The sequence below is a fragment of the Sphaerodactylus townsendi genome, linkage group LG06 (assembly GCF_021028975.2).
Source record: "Sphaerodactylus townsendi isolate TG3544 linkage group LG06, MPM_Stown_v2.3, whole genome shotgun sequence".
Taxonomy (NCBI): domain Eukaryota; kingdom Metazoa; phylum Chordata; class Lepidosauria; order Squamata; family Sphaerodactylidae; genus Sphaerodactylus; species Sphaerodactylus townsendi.
In genome coordinates this window covers 111,077,234-111,097,442 of record NC_059430.1, presented here as the reverse complement: position 1 = coordinate 111,097,442, position 20,209 = coordinate 111,077,234, and the positions used below count along the sequence as shown (strand labels likewise).

At 44.6% G+C, this 20,209-nt stretch overlaps 1 protein-coding gene across 8 annotated transcripts in view; it reads right to left on the bottom strand.

Annotated features, from left to right (window-relative positions):
- PTPRU (protein tyrosine phosphatase receptor type U) overlaps nt 1–20,209 on the bottom strand; it is a 488,373-nt gene that overhangs the window by 72,876 nt on the left and 395,288 nt on the right. For all 8 annotated transcript variants that reach the window (XM_048499773.1, XM_048499774.1, XM_048499775.1 and 5 more), the window contains 3 exons: nt 13,881–14,071; nt 10,041–10,113; nt 4,948–5,024 (listed from right to left, as the gene is read on the bottom strand). In XM_048499773.1, the coding sequence (XP_048355730.1) occupies nt 4,948–5,024; nt 10,041–10,113; nt 13,881–14,071 (341 nt within the window). The remainder of the gene's footprint in view (nt 1–4,947; nt 5,025–10,040; nt 10,114–13,880; nt 14,072–20,209) is intronic.

Sequence of the window (20,209 nt, the reverse complement as noted above, 5' to 3'; positions counted from 1 at the left end):
TTCAGCGAGCTTTTTTGTTGCATGGGGAGATAGAGAAAAACAAAACAAACAAACAAACAAAAAATGCCACTAGAAAGCCCTCCATTGGGCTCAGTGGACTTTTGGGTGGCATAAGTCTGAGATCTGGCGCTCCAAGCTCCTGGCTCCAAACCTCAGGTGGAAGCTGACTAAGGTCAGCTCTACCCCTGGTACTGCCCCCAGTCATGCTGGCATAGCTCCTGCTCTGATGGGGCTGGGACATGGTGGCTGCTACCAGGGTTGGGTGCTGGGGAGTCACATGGCTCCCAGGTGCCCATATATCTGCCCCTGGTACATTTGCCTCTTGTGCCGACAGGGTGGGCACCCACAAGTAAGTCCACCATCCCCCCTGGATTGGGCTTTTATTTCCACCTGGAAAATGCAAAAGAGGAGAACCTGCTCATCTCTTTCTCCCCATTACCCAACACTCAATGACCGATAGACTGCAACAGTTGAGACGCAGATTAATAGGTTGTAAGGAGATAAAACCTGATATAATCTCCCAAATGCTTCCCCTTGGGGTAGATAACATCACTGTTATAATTGGGGAGCCTCCATGCATAACTGACTCCATATCACATCCTGCAAACCAACAAACGACCAGCCCTAAGGCTACTGAGGATCAGGTATTGTCCAAGAGGTAAACTCAATTGAACTTTTCCAACCACATGGCCAGCAGAAATATTTATTTTGACCCAAATGGCTTCCTGGAATGGCTTACGGAGATTGATTGACTTGCTCTTGGCAACAGTGTCCATGCTGTTAAAATTCTGACATGGAACATAGCTGGCTGGAACAGAAAAAATTACTTACTGTGACTTTTTGGACTTTCTCAAAAGTTTCGATCTAATCCTATTACAAGAAACCTGGACACAATATCATATTCACTCAGAAGGTTACAAATCCTATTCCTTACCGGCCTATAAAGTCAATCCAAGAGAGCATTACCAAGCTGGTCTCTGTCTTTTGGTCTCCACACAGATTGAAGTGGAGTTTATTGCTCTACCTTCCTGTTTGCCTCTAGCTGAATCTTTTTTTTAAAGTTGCCTAATTTAGCCTTAATAATTATTAATGTCTACATGCCTTCAAGTTCCAATAGAGCTAATATGAGTTTTATTGGGAGAAGTTTAGGACCTATGCCGAGAATTTAGAGTCCAATTTTCCCTCAGCGGAATTTAAAATTGCAGGAGATTTTAATGCCAGGCTCGGGGGTGATTTTGTATTTTGTATTTTGTATTCAATTCGATAAATTCATTTTAAATGGGTTCCCCACCCCCACCCCTCTCTATTAAAGGCTGCAGTGTTATTGATTGTTAAAAAATCTCCTAGAGAGCCAGCGTGTTGTTGTTGTTGCTGCTGCTGTTGTTGTTGTTATTATTTATTTATTATGTTTGTATACCGCCCTCCCCCAAAGGGCTTAGGGTGGTTGTATACTGCCCTCCCCCGAAGGGCTCAGGGCGGTGAAGGGCTCAGGGCGGTGGTTAAGAGCAGGTGGATTCTAATCTGGAGAACCGGGTTTGATTCCCCACTCCTCCACCTGAGTGGCAGAGGCTTATCTGGTGAACCAGATGTGTTTCTGCACTCCTACATTCCTGCTAGATGACCTTGGGCTAGTCACACTTTTCCGAATTCTCTCAGCCCCACCTACCTCACAAGATGTCTGTTGTGGGGAAAGGAAGGGAAAGGAGCTTGTAAGCCACCTTGAGTCTCCTTGCAGGAGAGAAAGGTGGGATATAAATCCAAACTGTTCTTCTTCTAACCTGAATGGATGTATTCTAGATTTTTTAATTGAACAACGCATAGACCGCGACCACTTCCTGCTAATCACAATTATTAAACTCAAACCACCTTGCAGAGTACCATCCCCAGTCTCCCCACTGGGTGAAAATATTCCAATTCTTTTGAAAATCATTTGGTCCCACAAAACAATTGAATGCACTAATTTATTATTTAATACTAAACTGCTAAACGATCTTTATCCAGTTCAATGCTTAGTGGATGGCCGCCACCACCACTTCCCTGAAGCTTAGTGCTTCCTTTCTTCTTTTGTTATTATATGTTGATGATGCTGTATTGCTCTCACACACTCCAATAGGTTTGAAATGTCTCCTTCATGAATTTATACCCTTCTGTGGGGCTAATTGGATTTCAGTGAATGTTGTAAAATCAAAAATCATTGGGGTTTTTTTTCAAAATCATGGACACATTATAGATGGCACTTTAGAGGGAAAAGCATCAAACAAGTCAAGAGTTTCAAATACTTGGGAGACCACTTTCAATACAATAGGGGACAGTATTCACACTGCAAATATGCCATCAATCTCACTAAATGCACTTTGCCAGCTATCTCCTGTTTTTTTTAAGGACACAGGGCAATTAATATGTACCTCTGGCCATAAAGGTCTTTAATGCCAAATCAATTGTGTAAGTGCTGTTTGGCATCCCTATCTGGATTGGGTTTTCCAATCAATGTGTAGAACGCATTCAAGCCCAGTTTCTATGGAACATAGTAGGGATCCCCAGTTGCACATCTTATGCAGCTTTATGCTTAGAAACTAACCAGAGAACATTAGAGACCAAAGCCTGGTTTATGACCTTTAAATTCTGGTTGTGCTTCTACTTAAGATCAGATTCTCCTGGTTACGTTTTCCTTATGCTTTCTGACCATTCCTCATCTAAGTGGTTAGATTTAATCGAGCATAAAATACAATCAACTGGCATCTCCTATGACACTGTTTTAATGTCACGGGAAACACATACCTACAAATTATTAAAGCAAAGAATCTTGCCATTGAGATTAAAAAAACCTTTGTCCTCAGCAAATAATACCTGCTCCCCATTAAACTTTGGTATCACTCCTTCTCAGGGGACCCTAGCCGCGTATTTCTACAATCTAACTTCTCCCCGGTTACAGCGAGCTTTCATGCTTGCTAGATGGGATGTCCTTCCATCTGCAGGGAGATATGCGGGAGTGCCCCAACAGGAAAAACTATGCCCTTGTGGGAACCAAAGTATTGAATCTATCTCAGATGTTCTTCTGCACTGTGATTCCTATGTCAATCAACGTGACTCCATTAGTAATTCTCTCCTTGTTAAGTATGGCGATCTCTCTGAAGAAAGACGTGTGTTATTGTCACTTGCGGATTGTTGTTCTTATATCACTGCTTTTGTTGCGAAGTTCTTTTTTATTGCTATGCGGTTACAAGATTACCAGCTGTCTCTTTTTTAATTCTGGGGTTTAGTTATTTTTTTGTATGGCATCATAGTGCCAATAAAGGTCTGACTGATAGATATTATTGAGATGAGGGAGATTCGTTTGACAGAAAAGAAGAGAATATGCATTTTGGGGGGACAATTTAAAGAAAAACGAGATAAGATTTTCTCGGCTGAAGTTTGAAGGGATTTTTTTAACCTAGAAAGCACAACAGCAATGAATTACTTCCATAGCAAGTTCCAAAGAGATTTTCAAGAAGATGAAGAAAGAGTTTACTTAAAAATCGGCAGTTAACACAATTAAGGGTTTTAATTAACTGTTTTAAGAGAGGTTTATGATAGTTAAAGAGACACTAAAGTTTGATACAAGATGAAGAGGGGGAGATAGGGGATGGAGGGTGAAATTTATGGCACAAGTCTTCAGCTTTGGGAAATTAAGTTAGGAAGACAGGGCTTTTTTCCTCTTTAAATTGCTTCAAGTGTTATATGTTATATAATAAGAAATATTTTGGAACAAGGAAGAAATGATGTGGGCTTGATTTTTTTAAAAAATGTAACAAGGGTTTGGGCAGGAAGTCATATAGTTGTATGTAGGTTCTATGTTATTTTTTCTCTTTGTAAGTAGAGTGGCTGGATCACTTTTGTTTTCCTTTTCCCTTGTAATAGTTGATGTAATCTTACTTAGAACATAAGAAAGAGCCTGCTGGATCAGACCACAATCCATCTAGCCTAGCACTCTGCTACTCGCAGTGGCCCACCAGATGCCTTTGGGGACTCACATGCAGGATGTGAAAGCAGTGGCCTTCTGCTGCTGCTGCTCCCGAGCACCTGGTCTGTTAAGGCATTTGGAATCTCAGATTGAGGAGGATCAAGATTGGTAGCCATAGATTGACTTCTCCTCCACAAATCTGTCCAAGCCCCTTTTAAAGCTATCTACTTGTTTAAAAAAATAATAAAAGTGTATAAAAATAAAGGTCTGATTGATTGACCCTGGTTATCTTACCCGGTTATTCATCAAGCTTATCAGCAGAAGAATAACAGAAAATTTCCAACACAATACAGTGGTGACTGAAAGTGCTGCTAAGTTGCAGCCAAATTACAGCCACCCTATAAGATTTACACAGCAAGTGACCAACTGAGATGGTTTGCCATTGCCTGCCTTTGTGTAGCAACCATGGATTTCCTTGGTGGTTATCCATCCAAGTACCAACCAGGACCAACCCTGCTTAGCTTCCAAGATGTAACAAAAACAGGCTAGCCTGGGCCATCCAGCTCAGAGCTGCTGAATACAGTCCAATACAGTCTTCTAATAGGAAAGAACCACCTGTAGAAACCATTTTGATTGGCATGCTGAACCAGGGATCTTCCAATTACTCTAACACTGAGCCCCACAAACGAACACATATCTGATCCCATCTTGTACTGCTGCTCCATGATAACTTCCCATGCCTGGGGGTTAACTCCTCATGCTGTGAAAAGGGTAGGAAGCATTTGTTTCTAGAGCTGACAATGGGAGGCAACAGAAAGAGATTTAAAGTTAGGTGGGAAGTATGGTCAGAGAGGGCAGAAGGAGGGGAGAAAACAAGAACTAGGAAGACTAAGATAAATCATAGGTCACAACTAACAAAGTTTTGAAGAGACAATGAAGGACAAAAAATGAACTGGGATTTTGCCACAAATGGTAGCGGAAACAGACCAAAGCACTGGACTACTTACATCAATGTAGTTGGCATTGATATAGTCTGAGTTGGGATCGCCAAGAAGAGGGTGGAGCTTAACTCGATGCCGATCGTCTGGAAACAAAAATGGACAAGACCATCAGAGGATGAAAGTCAGAGGGAGATCTTTGACTCAGGAGCTTCCCTGTTTCCGGAATATCTTGGATTGAAGGAACACGTTAAGAAAAGAAACCCAGGAGCTTCTCAGCCAACAACTTCTAGCCCTTCTGTGACGGTGCGTCAGTGATACACGGAAACCTTCACGTTGGTTCATGTTGGTCTGAAGCAGCAAAAAAAAAATTGTGTCCAGTGGCACCTTTAAGACATATGAAGAATACCTGAGAAGTGTGCATGCACGTGAAAGCTTATATCAAGAATAAAACTTTGTTAGTAATAAAGGCACCACCGGACTCAAACTTTATATACACTAAAATCTTAATATGCAACTCAGACTTGATGCAGTCTGTAAAGCCCAAGCAATTTACAGCCAGATAGTAACTGAACAAATCCATTCATATTATAATTATTCACCATAGCTAAGGGTAAAGCCAGTCACCTGCTCTCTAGAAAGCATGGAATGGTAGGAGGACAATGAGTTAAAAACAAAGACATGGAAGTAGGAGGGGCAATTGTCTTGCTCAAGGCCCTAAGCGTTTTTTTCGGGGGCTACAGGCTGGAACTGTCCAATCATTTAACCCCACCTCCAGTTTTGCTATTTATATTCCAACTTCCTTCCACAGAACTCAAGGAAGCAGAGTGTCAGGGTTTGTTCCCACACTGTGTCTGACAGTGAGGATGATGGCCTGTCATGCCCGTCTTTTGACTCCAACGAAGGTGAGACCCCCAAAGCCAGACCTGGCAGCAGTGACTCTTGGAGGATGAGGAACCAGCTGCGGCCACACCTGAACTTGTGGACTTGCTCTGTATGGACTTTGCTGCATTGGGGCTTGCGGACTTAGTTTGAGTGAACCCAGTTGCACCAACGGAGCAGTGAGCTTCTGTGTGTTTCTTTACCTATCTTATTTAAAGTAAAGCTGGAAGTGTTCAATACACCTTGCCTCGTGCCTCCTTTGTGGCCAGCCCGTGACACAGAGATGGGGATCCCTATCAGGGTCCCAATCAGCTGCTGAGCAGGCCCAGAGTTGCTTAGATTCAGCAAAGCTTTCATGGCAGAGCAGATGTGGGTCACCACTCAGTGTCTGCCACAACTCCGTGTCACATCTGGCGCCAACTGATTGCCATCTGAGGTTTGGCAGAGCAGAGGAAAATGGCAGCATTGCAACGAGACCTGCACCTGTGAACCCTTCCCACGCCATAAATCAATAGGCATCTGCTCTCTCCGCTCTTCTGTCCCCACAGCTGGTTGGTGAGAGGGGTGGAAACAGCCTTTGGCAGCCGCCAAGCTGTTTTGAATAATTTGCTCTCATTTTTTGTCAGAATGTTAACAAGGATTTTCAATTTGCAAAATACAGAGAGGAAACAGTCATAATTAGAAACAACAAAAAATAATTGGGGAGGCTGATACTGAGAATCCCCACTGTGGCAAAAACAGCTTTTGGTGGAAATATGTTGTATCAAACATTCAAACTGAATTGTGTGCTCTCGTCTGTTCCTAGCAGAGCTGGAAGTGGGAAAGAGGCTCTCCCTGGTCATTTATTCTTTCCTACTGTCTCTTGACCAGCAATAGACACCTCTGTACACCATGTCATGAATGGAATGTTCTAAATCAGGGGTGTCCAACTCTGGTGCTTCAGATGTTCATGGACTACAATTCCCATCAGCCAATTGGCAATGCCAGCAGGGACTTATGGGAATTGTAGTTCATGAACACCTGAAGTGCCAGAGTTGGACACCCCTGTTCTAAATGCTGTCAAATACTGCAGAGGTCCCTTGTGTGTGCAGTAGAAGGTTACTCCATTACAGCAGAAAGGTATATGTGTTAGTCCATTAGGAAAACGGAAGCCCCAAGTAATGATAAAGTGACACCATTCCTACGGCTGACTGCAATGTCACATAATGGAAAACAAGCTTTGGGGTTGCCCCAGAATTCTTTTCTTTTAGTGTGAAGCTCAAAAAGATGGGGCCAGAGTGGGCAACAGGAGATTAGAATTGTCAGGCAGCTGCCTAGACCCACCACCCAGATGAGGGCCCGCTGCTAACTGAAGATACTTGGCTCACCTACATCTACCAGGAAACAGAAGATCGCCTCAGAGGTTCTCTGCAACCTCTGGGGCAATCTCTCATTTCCTATGGGAAGAAATGGGAGTTGTCATGAGCCAGACCCAGGAAGATGAGGAACCAGATACAGTGCCTGAAGGCACCATAAATCAGGAGCTGGCTCCCCGAGAGGAAACGTAATTGGCAGAGCCAGCGCCAAGCCCTTCCCTCCCAGCCGAGGCAGTGGCAGAGCCAGATGCTTTGCAGCTGGGAAAACCATCAGCAGCCTCCCTCGAACTGATTGAAGAGCCTGGTGCATGTAGGAGGCAGAAACAGAGGCTTGAATGGGCACCGAAAAGGATAGCCTCACATTATGGCAAGAGGCTTGAATCTGACCCCTGAGTGAGTCCTTGTAGAGATTCAATCCCTTCTCACCCTACAGCCTATTTATGCTTAGAAAGAGGTCCTGGTTGGTCCTGGGGCAACGAATGTGCTTCACTGAGAAGCTCCACGCACCTGGTGGCTTCTCTGCTCGGTTCCTCTGAACTGGGAGCGGGAAGAGATAATCCTCCGGTTCTCAGTCTGCCTAACTCTCAGATTGCTTTGACTTCTGGACTGTCTGACCATGCTTTTCCTGCTGCCTGCCTTGATCCCTGGACTGCAAAAACATGCATTTGCTTGCTGCCTGCCTTGACCTTCGGATTGATTGACCACTGGACATCTACTGGCAGCGAGTGAAGGACAATTCTCTTGTAGTCCTTTGGGACTCTTTGGTGCTAGTAGGGCTCAAAGGAACATGGAAAAATGACTGCACACTCCTCCCCACCAATAAATGTGAGATTATGTTGTGGACTCTCAGGACACCACCTCACATGCTCCAGGAATGTCTGTAGGTTGGGCAAGCATCTTTTCATCACACTTCCAGAACAAAAAAGCCCTCACCAGAAGATGGTGGCTCTTCTGTCAACTTTCTTCCTCACTACTCCACAGGCTGTTTTCTCTGGAACACCTCCTGCCATAGAAACTCCTCAGCTCCCTCAAGAACACCACAAGCTTTCTCTTCAACAGCCACTTTTCTCCAACTGCCATCCACTTGAGATCTCAGCCTCTCCAAAGCAGAGGGGTGGCCAACAAGACAGTACCAGAGATCTACTGTGAAAAGACAGATGGTGGCTTTGATTGACACCTCTCACTGGTCTTTCACCTTTTTTATACAAGGTGGCCGGAGATGAGGCCTCTTTATTACAGATGGAAAGAACAGTTACAATGTAAAAGTTCTTGAGTTTACGTTAATTGGGTGATGGTTTATATGAAAAATATGTTCATTAAGGGATTACAAGGGCATTCATAAATTGTGAGCAGATGTTACAAGCATGTTATCAATATTAGGAACATGTGTTACAGGGGTTTTTTTTAAGGCACACAAAGGAACCATGTACGAGACAGCTATTTTATTCTATGACTCCTCCCCATCAGAGGATGATGATTACAGGTTTCTAAAAATGCATCCGGTGCTTAGAAGCATTTAGGAACAGAGAAGGGATGATGGAACAGAACTGTTAAGAACATGATGGAAGAAAAGGCTAAACCCACAGAGCTGTAATTGCACATATCTTATGGCTGTTGGAAAAGAAAAGAAAATTAATTTTTTAAATTTAGGTTTTTATACAACTTTCTCACCAATGGGGATCCAAAGTGACTTCCTACATCATTCTCCCTCCTCCATTTTATATGCACACCAGTCCTGTGAGGTATGTTAGGCTGAGACTGTGTGACTGGTCCAAGGTCATCCAGTAAGATTCCACGACACAGTGGGGATTCAAATCTGGGTTTCCCAGACCCTAGTCCTGCATTCTATCCACTACATGACATGGCCTCTCAAAGATACTCCTTTCAAAGAATCCTCTAAATCAGACTAACATTGTGGGTCTGGCAATCCACAGCAATCCACAGCTGGGCTGGTTTTATAACTACAGAATCATAGTGAGGATCGCTTCAAGGGGCAGATTTGGGGCAGGGGGCAAAGTCCTGTCCTGCCTGCCATGAGCCAGATGCCCATCTGGTCCCTTACCCAACTGCTGCCACCATCTGGGAGCTGGAAGAGATAATCCTCCTTACAACCACATTCTCCTAAGACTTCTTGAAAACAGAAAAGCAAGTCACACATGAATTCTTGCAAGACTCTTCCTTTTGAGAGTTCAACCCAACTATTTAAGCCCTTTGACATTTGGGGTTGGATCCAGGCTGATGTTTCCACTCACAAAAAAGAAAGATGTAATTTCAACCAACTTCCCCCTGCTACAGACCTGACAATTTGCCCCTGTCCTCTTCTGAGGGGCCCCTCCCCCTCAACGTCTATTTCGACACACCCTTTCCATTCTTCTTATCCCACTTTAAATGCTACAGGTCTCACTTTGAACTTTCAGCATGCAGGGAAACCTTTCTCCCCGCACTCTGCCTCTCAGAATTGACTCAATATAAAAGCTTGGAGTCTGTGATGTGTAAAAACCAGAACTGGAGCCATGCATGACTGAATGTGGGTTGACTTCCGGAATTTTTCCCCTTCAGATTTTCTCGGAATATGTCTACTGCTCCATACTTTCATGTTAGTAAGAAGAATCTCCTGAGGTAACCCATTCAACTTTGTGAACAGCATGGTTGAAATGCAATCCAAAATGCAAAGGACAACATTTTGCCTATTCCCTAGCAGTGAGTTGGGGCCATAATGAAATGACTGCTTTTGAAAACAGAACCAAAACTGGAGTCAAATCCATCTTCCCTAGTTTCAACACCCCCAAGATGTTAGCAAAGCAGAACTGAAATGTATTATTTTCTCAGGCACAGCACTGTTTCAAGGCATTCCGATCCCCAGAAATGAAAAGAAAGGATTGATTTTCCTTTGTTTCTCCAAAAGCTTTAGTCTCAGACACTTACAGGTTGGCAAGTGATCCTGTCTCCCTTTGGTCTTGTCTTTCTTCTTTGAAGCATCCCAACCGTCAAAGAAACTCTAGGAGAAACAGAAGTCTATTATCTACACACAGAACACTTGGGGGAATGAACAAACACCAAATCCTCTTTGAAAGCACAGATATCCGAAACTGCTTTAGAGTTTGGTCCTTTCTCAAGGTTCTTATTTTGGTACAGTGTTCCCACTAAATTATCCATTATAGGAAGGACAATCATCCTTTGAGGAAATGGGAAGGTTGGTATGGAAGAAGAAATAATATGTGGAAGAATCCATAGACAGTCAAGAACGCATCATCTATAGCAGCAGTTCTCAACCTGTGGGTCGCGACCCCTTTGGGGGTCGAACGACCCTTTCACAGGGGTCGCCTAAGGAACCGAGGCACAAATAATTTCATGGTTGATGAGAAGCAACTGGAAAAACTTACACGATACAAGGATTTAAGGATTGAATTACAAAGACTCTGGCACAAACCAGCAAAGGTGGTCCCAGTGGTGATCGGCACACTGGGTGCAGTGCCTAAAGACCTTGGACGGCACTTAAAAACAATCGGCGCTGACAAAATCACCATATGTCAGCTGCAAAAGGCCACCCTACTCGGCTCTGCACGCATTATTCGTCGATACATCACACAGTCCTAGATGCTTGGGAAGTGTCTGACGTGTGATGTAATACAAAATCCAGCATATTGATCTTGTTTGCTGTGTATAACTGTTTTTGTATCAATATAATAATAATAATAATAGTAGTAGTAGTAGTAGTAGTAGTAGTAGTAGTAATAATAATAATAATAATAATAATAATAATAATAATAATAATAATAATAATAATAATAATAATAATAATAATAAACTGCCGCATAATAATAGTCTGCTGAGTAAATGTTGTGACATGACATCACCCCATGGGTCAGTAACGACCCGGTGCTGGCACAGGGGACTACCTTTACCTTCCCTCCTGCATCCTTTTACCAAAATCAGTAAAATGCGATATATTCCTTTTATTAACTTTTTTGATACATCTGCAGCTTTGGGAATAAGAACATTAAATTGACAGCCTAGACATTTCTTGGTCAGAAGAGGTGTATTTTGCGATTTCACCACTTGCGATATACCACTTTTGTATGTGTTAACAGCTGTAGCTCCTCCTCCACATGAGTACATTTCCAACTTAGGATTATTACAACCTCGTCCTTAAAAAAAAATTACCCAACAGTATCAAACAGCAACTTGTTCTGTTATCTTATGTACTATGGACATGGTTATGAGGTTGTTTGACTGTTTGAAGATTCAATGTTCCCTTTTTAAACAATTTTTGTTCGTCTCCTGGGGTTGGAAGTGCAAATGGAGCTGAAAGGGGGAACACAAATCACCAAAGGGAACAAAACAAGCACACTAACATTGTTCACAAAAGGCCTTTTCTTGAGTGGATTCATTCTTCTTTTGATTTATTTTAGTTTTCTATCCTATCCTACCCCAGCAAAGCCAGGCTCGTGGCCGCGAACAATAGTAAAACTATACAGTATAATAAAAATAATAAAATAAAATCCAACCTAACAATCAAACCCACCCTAATTCAATTAAAAACAGTAATAACATATAACACCTAATATTAGAACAATCAAAGAATTTGCATCATGGGACTTCCCGGCAGTTTAGGAAAATATGAGGTGCCCCTCCCAGGCGGTCATCTCTTAAAATAATATTCCCCAACCCCCACCCCTTTAATCATATTTTTTTTCTAATATAACAGAGAGGAGAAGGGGAAAACAAGGAGGAGAAGGGTGGAAAGGAAGGGAAGAAAGAAAAGGAGGGGTGGGAGAAGCCAAACCAAATGATAGGCCATGGCTGACTACATCTGTATTCTACATCTACATTCCAAAGGTTTCCAAAATGTCTTTTTCATTGGATTATGAGTTTGCTGTTTTTTTTCTCCTTTTCTTTTCTTTTCTTTTCTCTGCAATGCATTCTTTCTCTTTTCATTCCACTGAGCAGAGCTGGTGCGAAATAACAGCAACACCCACGGCTAAGAGCGCACGCAAGAGGGTAAGTGGAAGAAAATGATATGTTTTCTCCCTTGTTCCTAATATCCAAATGCCTTTCAAATGCCTGGTTTTGGAACATGTACAACAGCTTTTCAAGGTGCCCTAATTATTGTAACTAACCCAGGTTTGTCAAATTCATAATATTGGAGAAGAGAGGCTCATGCATCAGAAACAATGGAAGTCGAGACAGTAATTTTGGGGTGAGCAGAGGGGGGGATTTCAATAGGCAGTCCTGCGGGACACCATGCCAGATTGTTATGACAGCAGCACAAAGCAAAGACACTCTGACTGGACCGTTCTGATATGCTAGAAGAGCCGATGCAACGGCTCAGGGACACAACACCCTTTCGGCAAAGCAATCAACAGCCCCGCCCAGCAAATGCTCAGGCTGAGCCGCCATCCTGGGCTCTGTGCCACAGCACAAGGGTCCCAGAACTTGGTTTGCAGCCTCTTGGCACTCTGCAAGGCACAGAGCATCATGGAAAAATGACCCTGAGGGAACATCTCAGACACAGGATGGGGATTCTGTTAGGCGTGTGTGCGTGATATGCTGACAAGTCGCTTTCAACTTACAGCGACCCTATGAATGAATGATCTTCTAAATGTCGTATCAACGATCGCTTCACTCAGGTCTGGCAAACTGAAGACCGTGGCTTCTTTTACTGAGTCAATCCATCTCATGTTGAATCTCTAAGAGCCACAAAGTTTGCTCCTTGGAATAAGCTTTCGTGTACATGCACGGTTCTTCAGATACCAGCACACAAAAGCTTATACCAAGGATAAAGCTTTGTAGGTCTTAAAGGAGCAACTGGACTCAACCTTTTTTCTGCTGCTTCAGACCAACACAGCTGCCCACATGAATCCATCTCATGTTGAGTCTCCTTCTTTTCCATATTGTCTTTCCAAGTAAGTTTGGTCTTTTCCATATTTTCTTTCCTAGTGAGTTTGGTAAAGCAGGTATACCAGAGGTGTATCTAGGAAAAATGGAGCCCCGAGACAAAATCTGAATTTTCCATGCCCCCTCCCACCCAAGGTACCCGTCTACCACCCAGAGCCCAGGTCTACTGCCTGGAGCTCGCGTCAGCATCCAGGTTTATTGCCTGGGGCCCGCACCAACATCCAGGACTACTGCTCAGAGCCAATACTGGCGTTCAGGTATACTGCTCAGAGCCGTTGCCAGAGTCCAGGTCTACTGCCTGGAGCTGATGCCAGTGCCCAGGTCTATGTGCACCCAGGTGCACATAGGTGGTATGCCCCTGGGGTGTACTGCTAGCAGGTGTTACCCAGGGCATGATTAGGCAGTCCAGAGTCAAGGTGAGCAGTGAGCAAAGGCATAATCAACTAGTCCAGAGTCAAGACAGATGGCAAGCATAGGTATAGTCAGAAGGTCCAGAGTCAAGGAACAGGCAGACTGAGACCCGGAGTTCAGAGAAAGACCAGGTACATGGAGATTACCAGGAACTGGGCTTTGACTATTGAGTACTGTTTGAGTTTGTATGTGTGACAGAATCCAGCTCTGCCTGAACCCTTGCAGAAGCCACTAATACAAGTTGGCAATACTGGGCCCAAAGGTCCAGATGGTTCAACAGCTCCCTAAGAAGGCAGCTTCAGATGTCCATAAACTGGATACCATCTTTCTTCTTTCTGTTGATGCCTTTGGTGTACAGTATAAGATGATAGATAAGAAACTCTGTCCTCACCACACTACATACTAAACGATTGTGAGGGATTAAGAACCAGGCCCGGCCTTGTTCTGAATTCTCACCTCATACTCCTGCTTGAAGCCATAGCCTTCTGCAGTCTTCATCTGGTTGATGTGCTGGAGAAGATCAGCTACTCGGACAGCTGGGTGGAGCTGCCCAGTATGATAGGGGGAGCCTTTGCGTCCACACTGTCGTCGAGGGGAGCCACCCAACAAGCTGCTGGATTCGTTGACCACACTGCTGCGCTGGTCTGCTGAGAATGATATGATACAACAAGCAGTAGTGTGATTAAATTTAAAAGGGGAAGTAAAAATATAGAATGAGTCAAATCAAAGCTACGGTTAACCATGACTCTAAGGCAGAGAGTGGGACTGAGCAAAGAAATAGAAAATGTATGGCTCACTCCAAGTGACGCACCACTGCAGGGACATGGGGTAACCTATGCCCCTGGGCGCACACCTTTTGGTCATGTGGGGAGGGGGTGCCAGGTACCGGCCGGGTCCCTACACCTGGCCTCTCCCGAGGTGTGGTGACCCGGCCAGCGGCTGGCAGCACCTCCCATGCCGGGGCACCACTCACCGGCACCCAAGGCTGGTCTCAGCCACATGGCAGGGAGGCCTCTCCTCCGCCGCGGGATTGCACCGATATCCGAGGCCAGGCCAGCCGCACAACATGGGCCCGCTGTGGGCCAGGTACAGGGCCTGGGAAGGGCAGGAAGTGTCCTGCAGGGAAGCGAGGGGCTTGGACGAGTGCCGTGGCAGCAGGCCGGCCCAGGAGCTGGCCTGCTGCTGTGGTGCCCATCCGAGCTGCCCCCTCCCCCAAGTGCGGGGCACGGGGTGCACAGAGCAGGTGTTGTCCCAGGATGCCATCCCCGCCCCCCCGATACATCTCTGCTGGCTCCTGAGTCTTTGAGATGTGATGGCAGTTGACTGCTGCCAGAAAAGGAAAGTGTATCTATCTGGAACATTTTGCTGAAAAATTGTTGTAAAGCTGCTATTGAACATAACTGCTGGAAAATTCAATAAGAGACAACACAGATCTTTCCCATCGCATTTCCATAATATTACTAAGACATTTCTGGCAAAGCCCTCTCCAACAGTGGTGTGAGCACTTTCCTTGTGGTGTGAAAACTTTCCACATGGTGGAAAGATCAATAGGGTGAGTCATTCTTTGTTGGTCAGTCACCATAATTTGGTAGCTATTTCCAGCGGTTTCTGTCTATTGGATGTAATGTGTGAAGCAACCTTGAGCTGGAAAGAACACAGCACACTCTGTAAATGATGAACAATAATATCTCAAGTTAGACAGATTTAAATTGGATTAGTTCAATTAATTAATTGTGGGAATAATGTCCTGTGCTTTTTTGGCTGGTTGCATTTGGTTTATTAGATGGCATATAATGGCTAATTGGGTGTCAATTTCAAACTCTGCCACCCATTTCGAACATTTCCCAGGCACCTGGAAGGTAGATCCACTGAACACCATTGTACTCCCTACTAAATAAATATGTGCAGAATTAAACTGGGTGGGCACTTACTCTTCCTAGGGTGAGTTCCTTCCACTTTGCTCACCCCCTCCAATTAGTTTGCTGTGTTCTGCTACCATGCGCTGTCCAACAGTGGCGGCTAGTACATTTTAGTATTATAAAAGCTAACTCCCTGGAGAAGTTGAGGGAAGGCAGATTATTTTAGATGAAGAAGTTCACCTATCACTGTGCTTGGCTCTGCAATGCGTCTCACTCCTTTAACTCTGAATAAACTAGGGAAACTGGTTGTGATGGGTTTTCTGGGCTGTGTGGCCGTGGTCTGGCGGATCTTGTTCCTAACGTTTCACCTGCATCTGCGGCTGGCATCTTCAGAGGTGTATCACAGAGGGAAGTCTGTTATATGCTGTGTCCAGCCTGGAAAACCCACCACAACCAGTTGAATCTGGCCGTGAAAGCCTTCGGCAAACTAGGGAAAGTTCTAAAATTGATTTGAGGAGGTGCAATAGTTTTCAACATCGTTAGGGTCTCCCCCCACCCCCCACCCCCATGTTGCAGATGAAAACATATTTAAACAGCAATCTTCTTGTGATCTGCATCAAACTGATTTTGATAATGCTACTGTACATGCGCACTCTGGATCACAAAACAAAACGAAATGTTGACGAATCTCTGCCTAAGAGTACATCAATGTCACAGTTTTACCCTGCTTTACAATGGTGCATGTGCAGTACTCCCAAAAGGTGAAAAGACACGTGAAGGGAAACTGGGCATCAGTGGCACTCTGTACAGAAGTTAGGATTTAAAAAAAAAAAGAAGCAATAGAGAATTCTTGACATATCAGACCCGCTTTGGAAACAAGACCAAGTACTGTACAGTAAGTACAACCTTAAGCAGAATCACACCCTTCCAAGTCCACTTAAGTAGTGGGATTCCATCTACATTCCCAGAAGCAGCCTCACATACTCCCTAAAATGCCACTCCTGGGGGACAGGGAATCCCAAGTAGCAACATAAGGGTAAGGTTGGAAGGCTGTTACGGGAGGAGGGAACTCCCCCCTCCCCCCCCCCCCCAGTCTTGTGCGTGCAGATCTTGTTGATGGGATCCAACTTAAAGAAGAGAAAAATCTGATATAACAGAACCAGCACTGTGTGAAGATCCTGGAATATATTCCAGCCAGCCAGGTCTTTCTCCGGCGCTAAAACCAAAAGATTGACTACATAACATTTTAATGGAATATTTTTAGAAAACTAATGGCTATGTTTACAAATGCAATTTCCTCTATGAGATCTAGTGCTGCTCTCTAGGATAATGGGAGTCATGTGGTATTACTTGCATCAACACAGCCCACTTATCTTCAGAGGAATTATCTGAACATCTCTGCAAGGGGGGCTTTTTAGGACAACTGCACAGAGAAAGAACCACCCCAAAGTCAAGGAAGCTTCTGCCATCTTGGCTGGGGACCATTTTTCGGTGTCTCCCCCCACCTTTGCCTCTCAAAGGGGAAGCAGAGAGTTTATCAGTCGCATTTTAGTTATTAGAATCAATAACTCTTAGCTTAATTCAAGTTCGGCATTTCTATATTCTTTTTGTAGAATGGGGGTTCTCCCAACGGCATGTAAATCACAACCTTGCGTTTGTTATTATTTTAACCCAGAAAAATGTACACCTTAGAACATAAGAACATAAGAACTAGCCTGCTGGATCAGACCAGAGTCCATCTAGTCCAGCATTCTGCTACTCGCAGTGGCCCACCAGGTGCCTTTGGGAGCTCACATGCAGGATGTGAAAGCAATGGCCTTCTGCTGCTGCTGCTCCTGAGCACCTGGTCGGCTAAGGCATTTGCAATCTGAGATCAAGGAGGATCAAGATTGGTAGCCATAGATCAACTTCTCCTCCATAAATCTGTCCAAGCCCTTTTTAAAGCTATCCAGGTTAGTGGCCATAACCACCTCCTGTGGCAGCATATTCCAAACACCAATCACACGTTGTGTGAAGAAGTGTTTCCTTTTATAAGTCCTAATTCTTCCCCCCAGCATTTTCCGTAGGCTTATGTGTCAGTGAGGAATCTCTGCTTGACCCAAAACCATGCAGAGAAAAGATGGAGGAAGAAATATCCTTTGAGAAATGAGATGGATTTCAAGAAAGCTGCAATCATTTGATGCAATCATGCTTATTTTGATTTTGTTTCTCCCTGGTAAGAAACAAACCCACAGCTCTTCATTTTTCAATAGGCTTCTCTTTCATTGCACCACATTATTCCTATTAAAACACACAGTTCAATGTTATCTTTGTGCCCCTGATGCAGAAACAGTGCATGATGTATGAACACCATCAAAACGATGTGAGAGAGGCCAAAGATTCAACGGTGATAAAGAACAGAACAGAAACAGAAGTAATGACAACATACACAAGGAAATGAAAACTGCCATCTGTGATCTTCCCTATCTGTAAGTATAGTGTAAAGAAGAAGAGTTTGGATTTATACCCCACTTTTCTCAACCATAAGGAATCTCAAAGTGGTTTACAAACCCCTTTCCCTTCCTCTCCCTGCAACAGACGCCTTGTGAGGTAGGTGGAATTGAGAGATTTCTGAGAAATTGAGGTCACCCAGCAGGTTTCATTTATAGGAGTGGGGAAACAAAGCGGGTTCACCATTTTAGAGTTCACTGCTCATGACCATGCTAGCAGTCAAAGGGTTACAATTTTGCATCTCATGATCATGAGAAGGAACCCCAGATTCCAAAGCCTTGACATGAATGATATGCAACAACTCCTTTCCAACAACAGAAGGGCACTTCCATTGGAGGAAGGACAGATTTCTGCCAATCCCTCCCTATAATGCAACCCTCCCCCCACTTTCCCCCATGCACAATTCCTAAGGATCCACTGGATCCCCCCCTCCGGGAATCAGTGTGGGGGAGGTCAGTTAGCTGCAGTAAGAGAGAAAAGTAGGAAAGCCCCATTTTCTAAGTTTCATTCCATGATGCTGGCAGGGAATGATGGGAACTGTAGTCCATAACATCTGGAGGGCCGCGAGTTTGACACCTATGCGGACTAGCGAACCACTGCATTAATTCTATCGTTGCATTTTGAAATGTTCTGTTCATTTTGCATTGTATTTCTCCCTCTCAGCCTCACCTTGCAAGGAAGATCTGCTTAACTAGTGCTGAATTGCAAGCCTCTATGCAACAGGAAATGATTAGCCTGACCACATCTCCTAAACCTCTTTTTGGGGTTCATTTATAAAGTTCTGCCATTTCTTCGCCTGCTCAGAAAGCCCACCAGGTCCTCTTGCTCACTGCCTCGTTCTTGCTTGTAGTTTCCAGGAGCAGCATATGTTCCAGGTAATTGAGAGCCTACAGAGACCTACCAGAATAACGCAATAACCCACATGCACAAGCGTGATGAGCACAAAGGAGCTTGTATGGCACACAGGAAATAACAACAGAAGCCAAAAGGGATTATTAGGGTCCCTTGCTAATTTCCCTTTTGGGGAGAAGGAGGGGGGTTGAGCTGCTAGAACAGCAACAGAACTTTAAATAACTGTTTCAGGTGAGTAGCTGTGTTGGTTTGAGTTGAAAAAGAAAGCTCGCATCCAGCAGCACCTGGCGTGTGTGTGCTTAAGTGGCGTAGGAGGTTAAGAGCTCATGTATCTAATCTGGAGGAACCGGGTTTGATTCCCAGCTCTGCTGCCTGAGCTGTGGAGGCTTATCTGGGGAATTCAGATTAGCCTGTACACTCCCACACACGCCAGCTGGGTGACCTTGGGCTAGTCATAGCTTCTCGGAGCTCTCTCAGCCTCACCTACCTCACAGGGTGTTTGTTGTGAGGGGGGAAGGGCAAGGAGATTGTAAGCCCTTTTGAGTCTCCTACAGGAGAGAAAGGGGGGATATGAATCCAAACTCCTCCTCCTCCTCCTCCTCTTCTTCTTCTTCTTCTTCTTCAGGTGCCATTTAGTTGCAGCTGACTTAATGGCAACCCCTGTGATGAGCTTTCAGGGCAAATGAGAAGCAGAGGTGGTCTGCCATTGCCTTCCTCTGCAAAGCCTTCTTTGGTGGTCTCCCTTCCTGGAACTGACTCTGCTTAGCTTTTGAGATCTGACATGGCCAGGCTATAGCATGCCACCTTCCCTCTAGTAGCACCTTAGAGACCAACAAGATTCTCAGGTTTATTATGAGCTTTTCTGAGTCAAAGTTCCATTTGCCAGATACAACAGAAGTTCTGGCTTTCTAAAAATGGAAATATCTACACTGCCCCTGGACTCAAATCTTCCTGTTATGCAGCTGGCACAGCTCATGGCTGCTCCCCCGCCTTATCCAGCTGGAAGGAGCTGCTCTGTCACATACTTTGAATCTACTGAAAGGACAGACATTTTGGCATCCATCACCACATAGAAGGTCAAAGACCTCGGGAGAGATGCACCACCTCTGCCCAAGAATAAACACCATAAGAGATTGGCCCAACACTGGTGATTTCCTCACTGGCGATTAATCCTGAGATAGTCACCTGAAATATTCAGGTTCCCTCAAGATCTCCTCACAACCGAACCACGGAACACAGATCAGTCCCGTTTCTGGCACCCCCCCCCCCCCATATCACGTGATTTTCCTGGACCTGCTTGTATATGCACCTTTTTGAAAAAACACTCCAATGGGAGCTAATAGGAAATGGGGTCCATAACATTTGAGGGTCAATAACTTTGGCCCCCATGAACCAAACTTCACCAAACTTGGGTGGTATCATCAGGAGGGGCTCCTAAAGATACTCTGAAATTTTGGTGCTGTTAGCTTTTCAATTGCACCCCTGACAGCAGGCACCCCCCAAGGAGCAGGGCTAGATGTCTTCACTAGAAACATGTTGCAGTGAGGATGTTGGAACCTGGATGAAAAGGAATTCGGCCACTGG